Here is a 23797-nt window from a genome sequence, read left to right as displayed (position 1 = left end):
CGTTAGCTGGTTGGCTACGCTGGTTAGGCTAATAGCTAGTTGGCTAAATAGCTAACGTTAGCTGGTTGGCTACGCTGGTTAGGCTAATAGCTAGTTGGCTAAATAGCTAACGTTAGCTGGCAGGCTAAGTTAAATGCATATAGCTTATGTTAGCTTACTGGCGTAGATAACTGCATATAGCTAATGTTAGCTGGCTGGCTAAGATAACTGAGTAAAGCTAACGTTAGCTGGCTGGCTAAGATAACTGCATATGGCTAACGTTAGCTGGTTAAGATAACTGCCTGTAGCTAATGTTAGCTGGCTGGCGTCGTAGATAACTGCATATAGCTAATGTTAGCTGGCTTGCTAAGATAACTGCATATAGCTAACATTAGCTGGCTGGCTAAGATAACTGCATATAGCTAATGTTAGCTGGCTGGCTAAGATAACTGCATATAGCTAACATTAGCTGGCTGGCTAAGATAACTGCATATAGCTAACGTTAGCTGGCTGGCTAAGATAACTGCATATAGCTTATGTTAGCTGGCTGGCTAAGATAACTGCATATAGCTTATGTTAGCTGGCTGGCTAAGATAACTGCATATAGCTAACATTCATTTGATATTTGGTTAGATGGCGTTATGTATTTACAAAACTGTGGTTTACTTTAATCAGTCAAGTCATGAGTGCAAATTATTGGTTTAATTATACATTTATACATTTTATACATTTTAAGTTATTTCTGTTGTAGTTTACATCATAGGGAATAGAGTTTGAAAACAGCAGGTCTTTATATTCTTATAAAATTATATCATTTTTTTTTTTATATCATCTTCCCATTAATAACCTCAATGACAATTAACTTGTGGGCGGTGGTGGTGATGACGTCCTATTCGATGACGTCGTCCATCGGGATTCCCCCAAAAAAGAAGACGCTCTGGATTGATCACTGGAGTCAGATGTGAAGGAGGAGGTTGACCATCAGGAGTCAATGTGAAGGAGGAGGTTGATCATCAGGAGTCAGATGTGAAGGAGGAGGTTGATCATCAGGAGTCAGATGTGAAGGAGGAGGTTGATCATCAGGAGTCAGATGTGAAGGAGGAGGTTGATCATCAGGAGTCAGATGTGAAGGAGGAGGTGGATCATCAGGAGTCAGATGTGAAGGAGGAGGTTGATCATCAGGAGTCAGATGTGAAGGAGGAGGTTGATCATCAGGAGTCAGATGTGAAGGAGGAGGTTGATCATCAGGAGTCAGATGTGAAGGAGGAGGTTGATCTACAGGAGTCAGATGTGAAGGAGGAGGTTGATCATCAGGAGTCAGATGTGAAGGAGGAGGTTGATCATCAGGAGTCAGATGTGAAGGAGGAGGTTGATCATCAGGAGTCAGATGTGAAGGAGGAGGTTGATCATCAGGAGTCAGATGTGAAGGAGGAGGTTGATCATCAGTGAACCTCTAGGATTGTGGCTGGGCTGGCGTTTCCTCTTCCAGCTTGATCATATATTTGGATACATTGAATGTTGATATTGTGAATCTATGTTATATATTTGTACCTCCTGTTTCATGAAGTGATGTCACTAAGTACTGCCCCTATATATACAGTGCATTCGGAAAGCATTCAGACCCCTTCACTTTTTCCACATTTTGTTACGTTACAGCCTTATTCTAAAATTGCTTAAATCTTTTTCCCCTCATCAATCTACACAATAACCAATAATGACATCACAATTACATTTACATTTAAGTCATTTAGCAGACGCTCTTATCCAGAGCGACTTACAAATTGGAAAGTTCATACATATTCATCCTGGTCCCCCCGTGGGTATTGAACCCATCACATTGCCCCATAATGACATCACAATACCCCATAATGACAAAGCAAAAACAGGTAAATAAATGAAAAAATTAGATTCTAAAAAACAAGGACCCCAAACTTTTGAACGGTAGTGTACATCTCCATGATGTATTGTGAATGGTTAGGAAGTAATATGTCATGTTTTACTGGTACCTCAGCCAGCATTGTGAATGGTTAGGAAATAATATGTCATGTTTTACTGGTACCTCAGCCAGCATTGTGAATGGTTAGGAAATAATATGTGGAGGTCTACAATTTTTTCTGAGGTCTTGGCTTTCTTTTGATTTTTCCATGATGTCAAGCAAAGAGGCACTGAGTTTGAAGGAAGGCCTTGAAATACATCCACAGGTACACCTCCAATTGATTCAAATTATGTCAATTAGCCTATCAGAAGCTTCTAAAGCCATGACATAATTTTCTGGAATTTTCCAAGCTGTTTAAAGGCACAGTAAACTTAGTGTATGTAAACGTCTGACCCTCTGGATTTGTGATACGGTGAATTATAAGTGAAATAATCTGTCTGTAAACAATTCTTGGAAAAATGACTTGTGTCACGCACAAAGTAGATGTCCTAACCAACTTGCCAAAACTATAGTTTGTTAACAAGAAATTTGTGGAGTGGTTGAAAAACAAGTTTTAATGACTCCAACCTAAGTGAACTTACGACTTCACCTGTACATCTATATGATGTATTGTTACACCATGTAGTAGCAGTATAGACCTAGTCTGTTCATTATATACATTTACATGATGTATTGTTACACCATGTAGGAGCAGTATAGACCTAGTCTGTTCATTATATACATCTCCATGATGTATTGTTAAACCAAGTAGGAGCAGTATAGACCTAGTCTGTTCATTATATACATCTACATGATGTATTGTTACACCATGTAGGAGCAGTATAGACCTAGTCTGTTCATTATATACATCTACATGATGTATTGTTACACCATGTAGGAGCAGTATAGACCTAGTCTGTTCATTATATACATCTACATGATGTATTGTTACACCACGTTGAAGCAGTATAGACCTAGTCTGTTCATTATATACATCTACATGATGTATTGTTACACCATGTAGGAGCAGTATAGACCTAGTCTGTTCATGATATACATCTACATTATGTATTGTTACACCATGTAGGAGCAGTATAGACTTACAGTAGCTAGCTGCTAATTTAGATGTAGTATAACTTAATGAAACTGCCTTAAATATGCTGTGGTAAACATTTTTTATTCGCACTAATCAATCAACACATTCCTGTCTTTGTATGTCTCAATATAATGGTATTATTTAATTACATCCATTTACAATAATCTTTGTCTGAAAATAAAATATGATCCTCAACTGCGTTTCCCCTCCAGTCAGCAGACGGCGAGCTGGCTAATGTTAGCTAGTCAGCTAGCTGGCTAATGTTAGCTAGTCAGCTAGCTGGCTAATGTTAGGCAGTCAGCTAGCTGGCTAATGTTAGGCAGTCAGCTAGCTGGCTAATGTTAGCTAGTCAGCTAACTAACATCTCCAACCATGAGGTCACTAAGCTACTCTCTTGTTAATGAAGAGGAGGACTGCTGGACGGAGAAAGAAGCTCTCGTCAAAGAGGAGAAGGAAGAGAAGGTTATCACAGTAAAACAAGAAGTAGAGGGTGAGGCTGTTACAGTGAAAGAAGAAGAGAAAGACGTTACAGTGAAAGAAGAGGAAGACGCCTTCAGATTGAAAGAGGATGTTACAGTAAAAGAAGAGGAGGAAGAGAAAGAGGAGGCTGCAGTTTTTGGAGTGAAAGAGGAGGATGGGGAGATGACTGTCACATTGGAAGAAGAGGAGGAGGAAACTGAATATCTGGGCTCGGTTTCCCAAACGCATCTTAAGGCATCCAATGGTTCTAATGATGAACGGGCCCTGATTAACACTAGTAAGTACTGTCTTAAAAACAGAGACACAAACTCTGCAGTTGTTGAACTGTCTTATTTTTTTATTTAACCAGGTGGCTATGATGTCATAATGATAGTTTAACATGGTGACCATGATGTCATAATGATAGTTTAACCAGGTGGCCATGATGTCATAATGATAGTTTAACATGGTGACCATGATGTCATAATGATAGTTTAACCAGGTGGCCATGGTGTCAAAAGTTAAGACTTTTTGTATTTAACCAGGTAGGCCAGTTGAGAACAAGTTCTCATTTACAACTGCGACCTGGCCAAGATAAAGCAAAGCAGTGTGACACAGACAACAACATAGAGTTACACATGGAATAACATGGAATAAACAATACGCAAGCCAATAACACAATAAGCAAGTCAATGACACAGTAGAAAAATATAAAGTCTATATATAGTGTGTGCAAAAGGCATGAGGAGGTAGGCAATGAATAGTCCATAGTAGCGAAGAATTACAATTTAGCAGATTAACACTGGAGTGATAAATGAGCAGATGATGATGTGCAAGTAGAGATACTGGTGTGCAAAAGAGCAGAAAAGTTCATGTACAGCTGCAGCGATCGGTTAGCTGCTCAGATAGCTGATGTTTAAAGTTGGTGAGGGAAATGTAAGTCTCCAGCTTCAGCGATTTTTGAAATTCGCTCCAGTCACTGGAAGGATGTGTGGTGTTAAAGGGGAAATCTGCAATTACCACATCCATATTTTGATTTTTAAATGATTTATTTATAGCCATTGATTCTTGAAGAATATAACATATGCCTCATGAGCTTAGTTCAACTGTTGTACCCCATCAGAACACCAAATAAGCTTTTTTACTTCAATGTATAGAAACATTGTAAATCAACACTGTAAAGCCTCAAAACATAGTTAAAACTATAATGTTGATATCATGGATGGTCAGTCCTTGCATCCATAGGTCTGTCTATGAATTTGAAAGTAGTTACATTCCTCCAGCCCCATCCATCATCTAATTAGCAAAATAGTGGTGGAATTACAGCTTTTTATTGGTTGATTGATTGTTGTGTGGCTTTTTTAAAGGGACAACTTAGTATTTAAACAGCAACAAAATGGCTGCCCAGAGACTTGGTTTGGTAAACAGCTGAGGGATGGGGGCTGGAGAAATGTAACCACTCTCAAATTCATAGAGAAAGCTATTGTATCAACCGTAATCCAACACCTAGCGACCTCGTCAAAAAGTTCAGACATCTTGGCGTAACAGTTTTAAGGTGTTGGCTTGACCGTCGCTGGACCCATGTTTGAGTTCAGCTCAGGGCAACCCCCTGAATTCACTACACTATGAATACAAGGACTGGCCATCCATGATGTCATAATGATAGTTTAACCAGGTTTCGAGGATATATAGTATATTCTAGAATTCATCCATGATGTCATAATGATAGTTTAACCAGGTTTCTAGGATATATAGTATATTCTAGAATTCATCCATGATGTCATAATGATAGTTTAACCAGGTTTCTAGGATATATAGTATATTCTAGAATTCATCCATGATGTCATAATGAAAGTTTAACCAGGTTTCTAGGATATATAGTATATTCTAGAATTCATCCATGATGTCATAATGATAGTTTAACCAGGTTTCTAGGCTATATAGTATATTCTACAATTGCCAGTGTAGATTTCCTGTGGAGGTCAAATTGTTAGAGCTGTTGATAAGTCATTGTATAATATTCAGCCAATTTATTTCCATGCCATTACATCAATAACGCCCAACCAGAGGAAGAAACAAACTCTTCCCGATCCACCTCCTGCTGCTGGCCTTCATACATTCTGACGTTGCTGGTAATTGGCTCAACAAGCAGTCAGCAACCTACATTTGGAGTGCAAATGTATCTTACCATTTCTACTGATCTGGTGCCAGTTATGATTTTCATATGTTCATTTTACTGGAACAGTTTAATTTCATTTATAATAGTATCTCAAAATCATTGTCTGTGATTAATCTACATTCTATCTAAATGAAAATTATACAAATCTAATTTATGTAAAAAATAGCCTACATAACAAATAAAAACATTGCAAATAGATGTCCTATAAATCACATGACCTGTCCATAACGAACTTGAAACATTGTATAAAATATTCTGGGCCCTCAGTTTCCCGTGCCTGTGAGTTCTCGACCAACACAGCTGTAGGCTATTTGTGAAAGGGATAAGAAGTAATCAGGTGTTTTGACATTTCCACTGGATCAGCACATTACGTTTTTCCCTTTCGTGCCGAGTGGTTATCGAAAGGGCGAGAGCTGGAAATATTTTACAAATACATTCTCCTTTGCAATTGATTTAGATTTAGACTTTGATTACTTGCTGTTTGAGGTGGAAAAAAAACATTACTTTGAGAAGCTCCACAACTCACAATCAGACATCCCCAAATGTGCATATTTATAGGCCTCCATTTGTGCTCAGGACAGGTAGACTAGTCCTACTTCTATATGTGTAACCAGGTAGACTAGTCGTACTTCTATATGTGTAACCAGGTAGACTAGTCCTACTTCTATATGTGTAACCAGGTAGACTAGTCCTACCTCTATATGTGTAATCAGGTAGACTAGTCCTACCTCTATATGTGTAACCAGGTAGACTAGTCCTACTTCTATATGTGTAACCAGGTAGACTAGTCCTACCTCTATATGTGTAATCAGGTAGACTAGTCCTACTACTATATGCGTAACCAGGTAGACCAGTTCTACCTCTATATGTGTAACCAGGTAGACTAGTCCTACTACTATATGTGTAACCAGGTAGACTAGTCCTAGTACTATATGTGTAATCAGGTAGACTAGTCCTACTTCTATATGTGTAACCAGGTAGACTAGGTCTACTTCTATATGTGTAGTCAGGTAGACTAGTCCTACTTCTATATGTGTAGTCAGGTCGACTAGTCCTACTTCTATATGTGTAGTCAGGTAGACTAGTCCTACCTCTATATGTGTAACCAGGTAGACTAGTCCTACTTCTATATGTGTAACCAGGTAGACTAGTCCTACTTCTATATGTGTTGTCAGGTAGACTAGTCCTACTTCTATATGTGTAGTCAGGTAGACTAGTCCTACTTCTATATGCTTAATCAGGTAGACTAGTCCTACTTCTATATGTGTAGTCAGGTAGACTAGTCCTACTTCTATATGTGTAGTCAGGTAGACTAGTCCTACTGCTATATGTGTAACCAGGTAGACTAGTCCTACTTCTATATGTGTTATCGGGTAGACTAGTCCTACCTCTATATGCGTAATCAGGTGTGCGTCCTTACTCAACATTGACAGGAGGGTTTCAAGCAAAAGACAATTAATAAATTGACAAACCTGACACATCTTGGTCAGGTCAAATCAAATGTTAATGGTCACATACACATGGTTAGCAGATGTTAATGGTCACATACACATGGTTAGCAGATGTTAATGTTCACATACACATGGTTAGCAGATGTTAATGGTCACATGCAGATGTTAATGGTCACATACACATGGTTAGCAGATGTTAATGGGCACATACACATGGTTAGCAGATGTTAATGGACACATACACATGGTTAGCAGATGTTAATGGACACATACACATGGTTAGCGGATGTTAATGGGCACATGCACATGGTTAGCGGATGTTAATGGTCACATACACATGGTTAGCGGATGTTAATGGTCACATACACATGGTTAGCGGATGTTAATGGTCACATACACATGGTTAGCGGATGTTAATGGTCACATACACATGGTTAGCGGATGTTAATGGTCACATACACATGGTTAGCGGATGTTAATGGTCACATACACATGGTTAGCGGATGTTAATGGTCACATACACATGGTTAGCGGATGTTAATGGTCACATACACATGGTTAGCGGATGTTAATGGTCACATACACATGGTTAGCGGATGTTAATGGTCACATACACATGGTTAGCGGATGTTAATGGTCACATACACATGGTTAGCGGATGTTATTGGTCACATACACATGGTTAGCGGATGTTATTGGTCACACACACATGGTAAGCGGATGTTAATGGTCACACACACATGGTTAGCGGATGTTAATGGTCACAAACACATGGTTAGCGGATGTTAATGGTCACACACACATGGTTAGCGGATGTTAATGGTCACACACACATGGTTAGCGGATGTTAATGGTCACACACACATGGTTAGCGGATGTTAATGGTCACACACACATGGTTAGCGGATGTTAATGGTCACACACACATGGTTAGCGGATGTTAATGGTCACACACACATGGTTAGCGGATGTTAATGGTCACACACACATGGTTAGCGGATGTTAATGGTCACACACACATGGTTAGCGGATGTTAATGGTCACACACACATGGTTAGCGGATGTTAATGGTCACACACACATGGTTAGCGGATGTTAATGGTCACACACACATGGTTAGCGGATGTTAATGGTCACACACACATGGTTAGCGGATGTTAATGGTCACACACACATGGTTAGCGGATGTTAATGGTCACACACACATGGTTAGCGGATGTTAATGGTCACACACACATGGTTAGCGGATGTTAATGGTCACACACACATGGTTAGCGGATGTTAATGGTCACACACACATGGTTAGCGGATGTTAATGGTCACACACACATGGTTAGCGGATGTTAATGGCCACACACACATGGTTAGCGGATGTTAATGGCCACACACACATGGTTAGCGGATGTTAATGGTCACACACACATGGTTAGCGGATGTTAATGGTCACACACACATGGTTAGCGGATGTTAATGGTCACATACACATGGTTAGCGGATGTTAATGGTCACATACACATGGTTAGCGGATGTTAATGGTCACATACACATGGTTAGCGGATGTTAATGGTCACATACACATGGTTAGCGGATGTTAATGGTCACATACACATGGTTAGCGGATGTTAATGGTCACATACACATGGTTAGCGGATGTTAATGGTCACATACACATGGTTAGCGGATGTTACTATTGAGAAGTGGTAACTATTCACATTAACCTTTCAAATGAGGTGGGTTAGGGTGTGTGAAAATTAAAAAAATAAATATGCATCAGACTTAATAAACTGCTATCTTGAAATGTTGAAAATGTTGACAGAGAGTGCGCCCCAGTCGGCTGAACACGGGTGGGGGGTTCCCCCTTAGCAAGCAGTGGACCCCAGCAACCCAATGAACCATATTAAGAACCATATTCAAAAATACACCTGCTAACCTGTTCAATCACCAAACAAAGTTGAGTGTGAACTTCTGTGTGGACTTAGAATATTTTTGGCTGGAATAAAAATAAAATAAAATCAACTTGCAGCTGTCTTTGATATGCTCAAAACGAACTAACTGCTATCTTGAAATGTTGAAAAAGTGTTTTTAAATAATTATCCTATCATTTGAACATTAGTTGAAAGGCTGAGGGAGCCATCTCCTGAGAAGAGGTTGGAGATGATTCCCTCAGCCTTTCAGCTAATTTGGAAATGCCTATTTTAAATAGGATGCCTATTTAAACACACTTTTTCAACATTTCAAGATAGCAGTTACTCCAGTTTGATGTAAATAAAGACAGCTGCAACTTTATTTTATTCATTTTCACATGTTTTTGGTAAAAACAATATTTTTGAAAATGAGTAGAATAAAGATGCAGCTATCTTTATGTACATCAAACTAAACTAACTGCTATCTTGAAATGTTGAAAAAGTGTTTTTAAATAATCCAGGCTGATCCCTCACCTTGTACACCTCTGGAGTTGAGGTTAACAGCCGAGGGAATTTTTATGATGAAAATGGAAAAAAAATTTTTTTTTGAATATTATTAATAAAATGAAGATGCAGCTGTCTTTGAAATGATCAAACTGAACACACTGCTATCTTGAAATGTGGAAAAAGTGTTTTTAAATAGATCAGGCTGATACCCTACCTGAGCGAAAAAATGACACTTTAAAAGGAGTCTAATTTTGTCAAAAATGCAAAAATGATAAAAATTTCAACTCACAGGTACATTAATAGACCAAACACAAACATCTGTCATCTCGAAATGTCCTAAAAAGGTTCTAAACGGGCCCCCTGGGTCTACACCTGGAGAGCAGATGGGCACATCTGCACCAGAGGTGAAATCTCACCTAGAGAGGAGATATTTCAACTCGACAGATGTCAGAGTGAGTCTTTTCTCCCTGACCTGGTGGTTCTAATGACCAGGTGGTTCTAATGACCTGGTGGTTCTAATGACCTGGTGGTTCTAATGACCTGGTGGTAATAATGACCTGGTGGTAATAATGACCTGGTGGTAATAATGACCTGGTGGTAATAATGACCTGGTGGTTATAATGACCTGGTGGTTATAATGACCTGGTGGTTCTAATGACCTGGTGGTAATAATGACCTGGTGGTAATAATGACCTGGTGGTTGGCATAACACAAGCAGAACCCGAGAACAGGATGGCCTCCACCATCACAGCCTGATGACACAGCACCAGCCTACCAGTCTGCTCCAGCCCAGGTCAGAATACCAGCCTACCAGTCTGCTCCAGCCCAGGTCAGAATGCCAGTCTCCCAGTCTGCTCCAGCACAGGTCAGAATACCAGTCTCCCAGTCTGCTCCAGCACAGGTCAGAATACCAGCCTCCCAGTCTGCTCCAGCACAGGTCAGAATACCAGCCTCTCAGTCTGCTCCAGCACAGGTCAGAATACCAGCCTCCCATCTGCTCCAACACAGTGTGCTCCAGCCCAGGTCAGAATACCAGTCTCCCAGTCTGCTCCAGCACAGGTCAGAATACCAGCCTCCCAGTCTGCTCCAGCACAGTGTGCTCCAGCCCAGGTCAGAATACCAGCCTCTCAGTCTGCTCCAGCCCAGGTCAGAATACCAGCCTCTCAGTCTGCTCCAACACAGTGCGCTCCAGCCCAGGTCAGAATACCAGTCTCCCAGTCTGCTCCAGCACAGGTCAGAATACCAGTCTCCCAGTCTGCTCCAGCACAGTGTGCTCCAGCCCAGGTCAGAATACCAGCCTCCCAGTCTGCTCCAGCCCGGGTCAGAACACCAGCCTCCCAGTCTGCTCCAGCCCAGGTCAGAAAACCAGCCTCTCAGTCTGCTCCAGCACAGGTCAGAATACCAGCCTCCCAGTCTGCTCCAGCACAGGTCAGAATACCAGCCTCCCAGTCTGCTCCAGCACAGGTCAGAATACCAGCCTCCCAGTCTGCTCCAGCCCAGGTCAGAATACCAGCCTCTCAGTCTGCTCCAGCACAGGTCAGAATACCAGCCTCCCAGTCTGCTCCAACACAGTGTGCTCCAGCCCAGGTCAGAAAACCAGCCTCCCAGTCTGCTCCAGCCCAGGTCAGAATACCAGCCTCCCAGTCTGCTCCAGCCCAGGTCAGAATACCAGCCTCTCAGTCTGCTCCAGCCGAGGTCAGAATACCAGCCTCCCAGTCTGCTCCAGCCCAGGTCAACTTACCATTCTCTCAGTCTGCTCCAGCACAGTGTGCTCCAGCCCAGGTCAGAATACCAGCCTCCCAGTCTGCTCCAACACAGTGTTCTCCAGCCCAGGTCAGAATACCAGCCTCTCAGTCTGCCTCAGCCCAGGTCAGAATACCAGCCTCCCAGTCTGCTCCAGCCCAGGTCAGAATACCAGCCTCCCAGTCTGCTCCAGCCCAGGTCAGAATACCAGCCTCTCAGTCTGCTCCAACACAGTGTGCTCCAGCCCAGGTCAGAATACCAGCCTCCCAGTCTGCTCCAGCTCAGGTCAGAATACCAGCCTCCCAGTCTGCTCCACCCAGATAGTCACCCACAACTGCAATCCTTATTGATTCAAATGGGAAGTTCTTAGAGAGGGAGAGGGAGTGAAAAGGTAGAGAGGCGGAGAGAGGGAGTGAAAAGGGAGAGAGGCGGAGAGAGGGAGTGAAAAGGGAGAGAGGCGGAGAGAGGGAGTGAAAAGGGAGAGAGGCGGAGAGGGGGAGTGAAAAGGGAGAGAGGAAGAGAGAGGGAGAGAAAAGAGAGAGAGAGGGAGTGAAAAGGGAGAGAGGCGGAGAGGGGGAGTGAAAAGGGAGAGAGGCGGAGAGAGGTAGTGAAAAGGGAGAGAGGCGGAGAGAGGGAGTGAAAAGGGAGAGAGGCGGAGAGAGGGAGTGAAAAGGGAGAGAGGCGGAGAGAGGGAGTGAAAAGGGAGAGAGGCGGAGAGAGGGAGTGAAAAGGGAGAGAGGCGGAGAGAGGGAGTGAAAAGGGAGAGAGGCGGAGAGAGGGAGTGAAAAGGGAGAGAGGCGGAGAGAGGGAGTGAAAAGGGAGAGAGGCGGAGAGAGGGAGTGAAAAGGGAGAGAGGCGGAGAGAGGGAGTGAAAAGGGAGAGAGGCGGAGAGAGGGAGTGAAAAGGGAGAGGGGAGTGAAAAGGGAGAGAGGGGAGTGAAAAGGGAGAGAGGCGGAGAGAGGTTGACAGTTTATGACAAATAGTTAACCTGTTGGGGATGGGGGCGCTGTTTAGACTATTTATGCTAATGTGGCTAATTTTTTAAACGGCTTCCCACAAAATCCTTGATCGTACAATATGCATATTATTATTATTATTGGATAGAAAACAGTCTATAGTTTCTATAGGAGTTGAAATTTTGTCTCTAAGTGGAACAGAGCCCATTCTACAGCAATTTCCCTGACATGGAGTCAGATTTGAGAAACGTTGGCCACTTTTCTGAAGTCATTTAAAAGGGCTCTGTCGTTGCTATGACTATACGGACACTTCTTACGTCTTCCCCTGGATGCCTTTACGTGATGACGATTCCAACGGGCTCGATTGCTCGTTCACAGGCCCTACAAATGAAAAAAACCTTTAGCTAGCAAGTCTTTTCTTGCTGCGTAACGCGCGTGGAAGACACCGACCCTCTCCTGTTCCAAGCGTTAGTTTAGCCTGTTATATTTCTCCGGTCATCTTTTCACTCGTTATAGGAGTTACAAACATCACAAAGTAGTTAATTTAAAGCGTTTTATAGCAATTTATATCCGTTTAGTGCGATTTTGGGACATTTATTTTTGCAACGATGTGAAAAGTTGGGCGCGCTTTTCAGTTCATCCCGAACGTAGTTGACATTTCCACATGGCAAGAGGACAGCTTTCCACCAAAAGACGATTTCTCCCAAGAAAGGATCCTTTGCCCAAGATACTGATGGAAGAACAGCTCAAGGTAGGACATTTTTATTATGATAAATCGTGTTTCTGTCGAAACATTTTAGTGGCTTAGGACGCCATGTTTTTTGACGTAGCTTCGCTTGGCGCAAATTGTATTGAAAAGTAAGGATAAATTAAAAAATGTAATAACGCAATTGTATTAAGAATTAAATTGTCTATCAATCCCTGTCCACCCTATATTTTTTAGTCACGTTTATGAGTATTTATGTATAAGAGTAGATCACTGTCTAAGTGGCGCAAGGACGTTTTCTTTACCAGCTTGTCTACATTTCACATTGTCTAACCATGATTTTGGTGGCTAAATATAAACATTTTCGATCAAACTGTATATGCATGTTGTAATGTGATGTTACAGGAGTGTCATCGGAAGAATTCTGAGAAGGTTAGTGAAAAAATTAATATCTTTTGGCGATGTTGACTTTTATCGCTCACTTTGGCTAGAATCAATGCTGGGCTGCTAATTGCTATGTGCTAAGCTAATATAACGATTTATTGTGTTTTCGCTGTAAGACACTTAGAAAATCTGAAATATTGTCTGTATTCACAGGATCTGTGTCTTTCGATTCGTGTATGCTGTGTATTTTTACGAAATGTTTGATGATTAGTAGTTAGGTAAACACGTTGCTCATTGTAATTATTCTAGTCCATTTGTGATGGTGGGTGCAATTGTAAACTATGAAGTCTACCTGAAATATGCACTTTTTTCTAACAAAACCTATCCCATACCATAAATATGTTATCAGACTGTCATCTAATGAGTTTTTTTGTTGGTTAGGGGCTATAAATATCTTAGTTTAGCCGAATTGGTGATGGCTACTGGTGTTGGTGGACAAATAAAAGATGGTGGAATATGCTAATGTGTTTTTAGGTAATAGATGTACATCTTTACATATTGTGTCTTCCCTGTAAAACATTTTAAAAATCGGAAATGTTGACTGGATTCATAAGATCTGTGTCTTTCATTAGCTGTATTGGACTTTAATGTGTGAAAGTTAAATATTTAAAAAAAATATTTTTTTTGAATTTCGCGGCACTGGTTTTTCAGTGGGGGGGGGGGGGGTGTGCCGCTAGCGCCACGCTGATCCTAGACAGGTTAAACAATTTTGCATGTAATGGCTTATGCAAGGAACTAATGCCTAGATGTTTTGAGGGGTAAGACTATTCAACAGAGAACCATCTACTATATTTTGATCAACATGACGTGAGCAATTGATAATGTGGAAAAAAGCTGACACTTGTACATTATCAATTGCAATTTGTTCAAAGGAATAAGAAATTGCTTTAATGATGTGCACAAGTGACTAGATGATTTGGAATTTGTACAAGTCGTATCAAGAATTGCACTTTTGATCTAAGAAATGCACCACTGAGAAAACTGTAATCACTTTCCCAGTGGAATACAACCTAACAGACAAGAAGCCATTCTTTACAAAACAGTATGAATACAAACAATGGCAGGGCTGATTGGTGATGGGGAGGGTATGGGCCATTAACAAAGCCATCACCTACAGAGAGATGAACCTGGAGAAGAGTCCCCTAAGCAAGCTGGTCATTGTGCTCTGTTCACAAACATAAACACACCCCACAGAGCCCCTGGACAACAGCACAATTAGACCCAACCAAATCATGAGAAAACAAAAAGAAAATTACTTGACACATTGGAAAGAATTAACAAAAAAACAGAGAAAACTAGAATGCTGTTTGGCCCTAAACAGAGAGTACACAGTTGCAGAATACCTGACCACTCTCCGAGTCTGCTCCAGCCCAGGTCAGAATACCAGTCTCCCAGTCTGCTCCAGCCCAGGTCAGAATACCAGTCTCCCAGTCTGCTCCAGCCCAGGTCAGAATACCAGTCTCCCAGTCTGCTCCAGCCCAGGTCAGAATACCAGTCTCCCAGTCTGCTCCAGCACAGGTCAGAATACCAGCCTCCCAGTCTGCTCCAGCCCAGGTCAGAATACCAGCCTCCCAGTCTGCTCCAGCCCAGGTCAGAATACCAGTCTCCCAGTCTGCTCCAGCACAGGTCAGAATACCAGTCTCCCAGTCTGCTCCAGCACAGTGTGCTCCAGCACAGGTCAGAATACCAGCCTCCCAGTCTGCTCCAGCCCAGGTCAGAACACCAGCCTCCCAGTCTGCTCCAGCCCAGGTCAGAAAACCAGCCTCCCAGTCTGCTCCAGCCCAGGTCAGAATACCAGCCTCCCAGTCTGCTCCAGCCCAGGTCAGAATACCAGCCTCCCAGTCTGCTCCAGCCCAGGTCAGAATACCAGCCTCCCAGTCTGCTCCAGCCGAGATCAGAATACCAGCCTCCCAGTCTGTCCAGCACAGGTCAGAATACCAGTCTCCCAGTCTGCTCCAGCACAGTGCGCTCCAGCCCAGGTCAGCCAACCAGCCTCTCAGTCTGCTCCAGCCCAGGTCATTCAACCAGCCTCTCAGTCTGCTCCAACACAGTGTGCTCCAGCCCAGGTCAAAATACCAGTCTCCCAGTCTGCTCCAGCACAGGTCAGAATACCAGTCTCCCAGTCTGCTCCAGCACAGTGTGCTCCAGCCCAGGTCAGAATACCAGCCTCCCAGTCTGCTCCAGCCCGGGTCAGAACACCAGCCTCCCAGTCTGCTCCAGCCCAGGTCAGAAAACCAGCCTCTCAGTCTGCTCCAGCGCAGGTCAGAATACCAGCCTCCCAGTCTGCTCCAGCACAGGTTAGAATACCAGCCTCCCAGTCTGCTCCAGCACAGGTCAGAATACCAGCCTCCCAGTCTGCTCCAGCCCAGGTCAGAATACCAGCCTCTCAGTCTGCTCCAGCACAGGTCAGAATACCAGTCTCCCAGTCTGCTCCAGCACAGTGCGCTCCAGCCCAGGTCAGCCAACCAGCCTCTCAGTCTGCTCCAGCCCAGGTCATTCAACCAGCCTCTCAGTCTGCTCCAACACAGTGTGCTCCAGCCCATGTCAAAATACCAGTCTCCCAGTCTGCTCCAGCACAGGTCAGAATACCAGTCTCCCAGTCTGCTCCAGCACAGTGTGCTCCAGCCCAGGTCAGAATACCAGCCTCCCAGTCTGCTCCAGCCCGGGTCAGAACACCAGCCTCCCAGTCTGCTCCAGCCCAGGTCAGAAAACCAGCCTCTCAGTCTGCTCCAGCACAGGTCAGAATACCAGCCTCCCAGTCTGCTCCAGCACAGGTCAGAATACCAGCCTCCCAGTCTGCTCCAGCACAGGTCAGAATACCAGCCTCCCAGTCTGCTCCAGCCCAGGTCAGAATACCAGCCTCTCAGTCTGCTCCAGCACAGGTCAGAATACCAGCCTCCCAGTCTGCTCCAACACAGTGTGCTCCAGCCCAGGTCAGAAAACCAGCCTCCCAGTCTGCTCCAGCCCAGGTCAGAATACCAGCCTCCCAGTCTGCTCCAGCCCAGGTCAGAATACCAGCCTCTCAGTCTGCTCCAGCCGAGGTCAGAATACAAGCCTCCCAGTCTGCTCCAGCCCAGGTCAACTTACCATTCTCTCAGTCTGCTCCAGCACAGTGTGCTCCAGCCCAGGTCAGAATACCAGCCTCCCAGTCTGCTCCAACACAGTGTTCTCCAGCCCAGGTCAGAATACCAGCCTCTCAGTCTGCTCCAGCCCAGGTCAGAATACCAGCCTCTCAGTCTGCTCCAGCACAGGTCAGAATACCAGTCTCCCACTCTGCTCCAGCACAGTGCGCTCCAGCCCAGGTCAGCCAACCAGCCTCTCAGTCTGCTCCAGCCCAGGTCATTCAACCAGCCTCTCAGTCTGCTCCAACACAGTGTGCTCCAGCCCAGGTCAAAATACCAGTCTCCCAGTCTGCTCCAGCACAGGTCAGAATACCAGTCTCCCAGTCTGCTCCAGCACAGTGTGCTCCAGCCCAGGTCAGAATACCAGCCTCCCAGTCTGCTCCAGCCCGGGTCAGAACACCAGCCTCCCAGTCTGCTCCAGCCCAGGTCAGAAAACCAGCCTCTCAGTCTGCTCCAGCGCAGGTCAGAATACCAGCCTCCCAGTCTGCTCCAGCACAGGTTAGAATACCAGCCTCCCAGTCTGCTCCAGCACAGGTCAGAATACCAGCCTCCCAGTCTGCTCCAGCCCAGGTCAGAATACCAGCCTCTCAGTCTGCTCCAGCACAGGTCAGAATACCAGTCTCCCAGTCTGCTCCAGCACAGTGCGCTCCAGCCCAGGTCAGCCAACCAGCCTCTCAGTCTGCTCCAGCCCAGGTCATTCAACCAGCCTCTCAGTCTGCTCCAACACAGTGTGCTCCAGCCCATGTCAAAATACCAGTCTCCCAGTCTGCTCCAGCACAGGTCAGAATACCAGTCTCCCAGTCTGCTCCAGCACAGTGTGCTCCAGCCCAGGTCAGAATACCAGCCTCCCAGTCTGCTCCAGCCCGGGTCAGAACACCAGCCTCCCAGTCTGCTCCAGCCCAGGTCAGAAAACCAGCCTCTCAGTCTGCTCCAGCACAGGTCAGAATACCAGCCTCCCAGTCTGCTCCAGCACAGGTCAGAATACCAGCCTCCCAGTCTGCTCCAGCACAGGTCAGAATACCAGCCTCCCAGTCTGCTCCAGCCCAGGTCAGAATACCAGCCTCTCAGTCTGCTCCAGCACAGGTCAGAATACCAGCCTCCCAGTCTGCTCCAACACAGTGTGCTCCAGCCCAGGTCAGAAAACCAGCCTCCCAGTCTGCTCCAGCCCAGGTCAGAATACCAGCCTCCCAGTCTGCTCCAGCCCAGGTCAGAATACCAGCCTCTCAGTCTGCTCCAGCCGAGGTCAGAATACAAGCCTCCCAGTCTGCTCCAGCCCAGGTCAACTTACCATTCTCTCAGTCTGCTCCAGCACAGTGTGCTCCAGCCCAGGTCAGAATACCAGCCTCCCAGTCTGCTCCAACACAGTGTTCTCCAGCCCAGGTCAGAATACCAGCCTCTCAGTCTGCTCCAGCCCAGGTCAGAATACCAGCCTCTCAGTCTGCTCCAGCACAGGTCAGAATACCAGTCTCCCACTCTGCTCCAGCACAGTGCGCTCCAGCCCAGGTCAGCCAACCAGCCTCTCAGTCTGCTCCAGCCCAGGTCATTCAACCAGCCTCTCAGTCTGCTCCAACACAGTGTGCTCCAGCCCATGTCAAAATACCAGTCTCCCAGTCTGCTCCAGCACAGGTCAGAATACCAGTCTCCCAGTCTGCTCCAGCACAGTGTGCTCCAGCCCAGGTCAGAATACCAGCCTCCCAGTCTGCTCCAGCCCGGGTCAGAACACCAGCCTCCCAGTCTGCTCCAGCCCAGGTCAGAAAACCAGCCTCTCAGTCTGCTCCAGCACAGGTCAGAATACCAGCCTCCCAGTCTGCTCCAGCACAGGTCAGAATACCAGCCTCCCAGTCTGCTCCAGCACAGGTCAGAATACCAGCCTCCCAGTCTGCTCCAGCCCAGGTCAGAATACCAGCCTCTCAGTCTGCTCCAGCACAGGTCAGAATACCAGCCTCCCAGTCTGCTCCAACACAGTGTGCTCCAGCCCAGGTCAGAAAACCAGCCTCCCAGTCTGCTCCAGCCCAGGTCAGAATACCAGCCTCCCAGTCTGCTCCAGCCCAGGTCAGAATACCAGCCTCTCAGTCTGCTCCAGCCGAGGTCAGAATACCAGCCTCCCAGTCTGCTCCAGCCCAGGTCAACTTACCATTCTCTCAGTCTGCTCCAGCACAGTGTGCTCCAGCCCAGGTCAGAATACCAGCCTCCCAGTCTGCTCCAACACAGTGTTCTCCAGCCCAGGTCAGAATACCAGCCTCTCAGTCTGCCTCAGCCCAGGTCAGAATACCAGCCTCCCAGTCTGCTCCAGCCCAGGTCAGAATACCAGCCTCCCAGTCTGCTCCAGCCCAGGTCAGAATACCAGCCTCTCAGTCTGCCACAGCCCAGGTCAGAAAGCCAGCCTCTCAGTCTGCTCCAACACAGTGTGCTCCAGCCCAGGTCAGAATACCAGCCTCCCAGTCTGCTCCAGCTCAGGTCAGAATACCAGCCTCCCAGTCTGCTCCACCCAGATAGTCACCCACAACTGCAATCCTTATTGATTCAAATGGGAAGTTCTTAGAGAGGGAGAGGGAGTGAAAAGGTAGAGAGGCGGAGAGAGGGAGTGAAAAGGGAGAGAGGCGGAGAGAGGGAGTGAAAAGGGAGAGAGGCGGAGAGAGGGAGTGAAAAGGGAGAGAGGCGGAGAGGGGGAGTGAAAAGGGAGAGAGGAAGAGAGAGGGAGAGAAAAGAGAGAGAGAGGGAGTGAAAAGGGAGAGAGGCGGAGAGGGGGAGTGAAAAGGGAGAGAGGCGGAGAGAGGTAGTGAAAAGGGAGAGAGGCGGAGAGAGGGAGTGAAAAGGGAGAGAGGCTGAGAGAGGGAGTGAAAAGGGAGAGAGGCGGAGAGAGGGAGTGAAAAGGGAGAGAGGCGGAGAGAGGGAGTGAAAAGGGAGAGAGGCGGAGAGAGGGAGTGAAAAGGGAGAGAGGAGGAGAGAGGGAGTGAAAAGGGAGAGAGGCGGAGAGAGGGAGTGAAAAGGGAGAGAGGCGGAGAGAGGGAGTGAAAAGGGAGAGAGGCGGAGAGAGGGAGTGAAAAGGGAGAGGGGAGTGAAAAGGGAGAGAGGGGAGTGAAAAGGGAGAGAGGCGGAGAGAGGTTGACAGTTTATGACAAATAGTTCAACAATTTTGCATGTAATGGCTTATGCAAGGAACTAATGCCTAGATGTTTTGAGGGGTAAGACTATTCAACAGAGAACCATCTACTATATTTTGATCAACATGACGTGAGCAATTGATAATGTGGAAAAAAGCTGACACTTGTACATTATCAATTGCAATTTGTTCAAAGGAATAAGAAATTGCTTTAATGATGTGCACAAGTGACTAGATGATTTGGAATTTGTACAAGTCGTATCAAGAATTGCACTTTTGATCTAAGAAATGCACCAAAGCGACTGAGGAAAACTGTAATCACTTTCCCAGTGGAATACAACCTAACAGACAAGAAGCCATTCTTTACAAAACAGTATGAATACAAACAATGGCAGGGCTGATTGGTGATGGGGAGGGTATGGGGCATTAAGTGAGCTAGATCCTTTGATTGCCTTTGGGAGCCTGTCAGATATGGTCAAAATATCTGTAAGATAATTTGTGATACAAACATATTCTATTTGGAGATGCTTTTTTTACCATTCAGGGATCTCATTCCCTTTTGTACTTTAACCATTTGCACATTGTTACAACACTGTATATATATATAATATGACATTTGTAATGTCTATTTTGTTTTGAAACTTCTGCATGTGTAATGTTTACTGTTCATTTTTATTGTTTATTTCACTGTTGTATATTATCTACCTCACTCGCTTTGGTAATGTAAACACATGTTTCCCATGCCAATAAAGCCCCTTGAATTGAATTGAATTGAGAGAGAGAGAGAGAGAGAGAGAGAGAGAGAGAAAGAAGCCCCTTGAATTGAATAAAGCCCCTTGAATTGAATTGAATTGAGAGAGAGACTCTATTTCTTAAAGTTATCCAAAAGAGAGAGAGAGATAGGGAGAGACTTTGCATTCTAATCGTAGAGAAAGAGAGAGAGAGAGAATGTGAGAGAGATACAGACAGACAGACAGACAGACAGACAGACAGACAGACAGACAGACAGACAGACAGAGACCGACAGACACAGACAGAGACAAACAGACAGACAGACAGACAGACAGACAGACAGACAGACAGACAGACAGAGACAGACAGAGACAGACAGACAGACAGACAGCTCTGGGTCCGTCTTGTTGTCACTGTGGCTGCGCTCAGACCGAGTGAGCTACGGTCAAGCGGGGCATCGCGTTGAACTCGGCACGGCCTGGAGATAATAGTAATGCCATTGCAGGCTTTGTGTGTCTTTAAGCACCGTACTTTTTCACTCCATCCCTGCTGTGTGTGTGTGTGAGAGCTTTTCTTTGACATCTGTTGGGAGAAATGACTGATTTACAGTTCACGAGGGTTGTCTAATCACATATATGAAGTTTTGAAAAGTCTTGACCTTTTACCCCTTCAAAACAGCATCTATGACACCATCTTAAGGCACTTCTGGTTGTCACAGTAAACACATATCTTGAATGGAGTATGCTGTTACAGAATCCTGAGTTTTAAGTCTGTATATTAAAAATTGACTGATCTACACAGGTTTGAATGCAGTGATTGTCACAATTGCAGGCTATGTAAATCAAAACTTCATTCCTTCATGAGTGAGGATCAATTTCACCTGCACGATTCATCAGTTTACGTTTTTGTACAAAAGGTCTTATAGAAATGTGTAAAACTATGCTTGACAGTTTGTGACAAATAGTTCAACAATTTTGCCTGTAATGGCTTATGCAAGGAACTAATGCCTAGATGTTTTGAGGGGTCAGACTATTCAACAGAGAACCAACTACTATATTTGGATCAACATGACATGAGCAATTGATAATGTGGAAAAAAGCTGACACTTGTACATTATCAATTGCAATTTGTTCCTAAACAGAGAGTACACAGTGACAGAATACCTGACCACTGTGACTGACTCAAACTTAAGGAAAGCTTTGACTATGTACAGACTCAGTGAGCATAAATGTCAAATGTGTGATTTCATGAACTGGTACAGACAAGAAAACCAGGTTTTAAAGTTCTGTTCAATAGCCATCCCATCATTACAAAACATTTGAAAGGCGAAGTCTATCATCTCCTGAGAAGTGGTAACTATTCACATTAACCTTTCAAATGAGGTGGGTTAGGGTGTGTGAAAATTAAAAAAATAAATATGCATCAGACTTAATAAACTGCTATCTTGAAATGTTGAAAATGTTGACAGAGAGTGCGCCCCAGTCGGCTGAACACGGGTGGGGGGTTCCCCCTTAGCAAGCAGTGGACCCCAGCAACCCAATGAACCATATTAAGAACCATATTCAAAAATACACCTGCTAACCTGTTCAATCACCAAACAAAGTTGAGTGTGAACTTCTGTGTGGACTTAGAATATTTTTGGCTGGAATAAAAATAAAATAAAATCAACTTGCAGCTGTCTTTGATATGCTCAAAACGAACTAACTGCTATCTTGAAATGTTGAAAAAGTGTTTTTAAATAATTATCCTATCATTTGAACATTAGTTGAAAGGCTGAGGGGGCCATCTCCTGAGAAGAGGTTGGAGATGATTCCCTCAGCCTTTCAGCTAATTTGGAAATGCCTATTTTAAATAGGATGCCTATTTAAACACACTTTTTCAACATTTCAAGATAGCAGTTACTCCAGTTTGATGTAAATAAAGACAGCTGCAACTTTATTTTATTCATTTTCACATGTTTTTGGTAAAAACAATATTTTTGAAAATGAGTAGAATAAAGATGCAGCTATCTTTATGTACATCAAACTAAACTAACTGCTATCTTGAAATGTTGAAAAAGTGTTTTTAAATAATCCAGGCTGATCCCTCACCTTGTACACCTCTGGAGTTGAGGTTAACAGCCGAGGGAATTTTTATGATGAAAATGGAAAAAAATTTTTTTTTTGAATATTATTAATAAAATGAAGATGCAGCTGTCTTTGAAATGATCAAACTGAACACACTGCTATCTTGAAATGTGGAAAAAGTGTTTTTAAATAGATCAGGCTGATACCCTACCTGAGCGAAAAAATGACACTTTAAAAGGAGTCTAATTTTGTCAAAAATGCAAAAATGATAAAAATTTCAACTCACAGGTACATTAATAGACCAAACACAAACATCTGTCATCTCGAAATGTCCTAAAAAGGTTCTAAACGGGCCCCCTGGGTCTACACCTGGAGAGCAGATGGGCACATCTGCACCAGAGGTGAAATCTCACCTAGAGAGGAGATATTTCAACTCGACAGATGTCAGAGTGAGTCTTTTCTCCCTGACCTGGTGGTTCTAATGACCAGGTGGTTCTAATGACCTGGTGGTTCTAATGACCTGGTGGTTCTAATGACCTGGTGGTAATAATGACCTGGTGGTAATAATGACCTGGTGGTAATAATGACCTGGTGGTAATAATGACCTGGTGGTTATAATGACCTGGTGGTTATAATGACCTGGTGGTTCTAATGACCTGGTGGTAATAATGACCTGGTGGTAATAATGACCTGGTGGTTGGCATAACACAAGCAGAACCCGAGAACAGGATGGCCTCCACCATCACAGCCTGATGACACAGCACCAGCCTACCAGTCTGCTCCAGCCCAGGTCAGAATACCAGCCTACCAGTCTGCTCCAGCCCAGGTCAGAATGCCAGTCTCCCAGTCTGCTCCAGCACAGGTCAGAATACCAGTCTCCCAGTCTGCTCCAGCACAGGTCAGAATACCAGCCTCCCAGTCTGCTCCAGCACAGGTCAGAATACCAGCCTCTCAGTCTGCTCCAGCACAGGTCAGAATACCAGCCTCCCATCTGCTCCAACACAGTGTGCTCCAGCCCAGGTCAGAATACCAGTCTCCCAGTCTGCTCCAGCACAGGTCAGAATACCAGCCTCCCAGTCTGCTCCAGCACAGTGTGCTCCAGCCCAGGTCAGAATACCAGCCTCTCAGTCTGCTCCAGCCCAGGTCAGAATACCAGCCTCTCAGTCTGCTCCAACACAGTGCGCTCCAGCCCAGGTCAGAATACCAGTCTCCCAGTCTGCTCCAGCACAGGTCAGAATACCAGTCTCCCAGTCTGCTCCAGCACAGTGTGCTCCAGCCCAGGTCAGAATACCAGCCTCCCAGTCTGCTCCAGCCCGGGTCAGAACACCAGCCTCCCAGTCTGCTCCAGCCCAGGTCAGAAAACCAGCCTCTCAGTCTGCTCCAGCACAGGTCAGAATACCAGCCTCCCAGTCTGCTCCAGCACAGGTCAGAATAC

At 44.9% G+C, this 23797-nt stretch overlaps 1 protein-coding gene across 1 annotated transcript in view; it reads left to right on the top strand.

Annotated features, from left to right (window-relative positions):
* The first annotated feature begins 3347 nt into the window (after positions 1-3347).
* The window catches only part of LOC129847086 (cilia- and flagella-associated protein 251-like), a 41483-nt gene continuing 21033 nt past the window's right edge, over positions 3348-23797 (top strand). Inside the window, exon 1 of the mRNA XM_055914877.1 lies at positions 3348-3747. Coding sequence (XP_055770852.1) covers positions 3363-3747 — 385 coding nt within the window. The 5' untranslated portion in view covers positions 3348-3362. The remainder of the gene's footprint in view (positions 3748-23797) is intronic.

The sequence above is a fragment of the Salvelinus fontinalis genome, unplaced genomic scaffold (assembly GCF_029448725.1).
Source record: "Salvelinus fontinalis isolate EN_2023a unplaced genomic scaffold, ASM2944872v1 scaffold_0699, whole genome shotgun sequence".
Taxonomy (NCBI): Eukaryota; Metazoa; Chordata; class Actinopteri; order Salmoniformes; family Salmonidae; genus Salvelinus; species Salvelinus fontinalis.
Note: the sequence above shows the minus strand (reverse complement) of the source record. Positions and strands in the feature narration are given on the sequence as shown.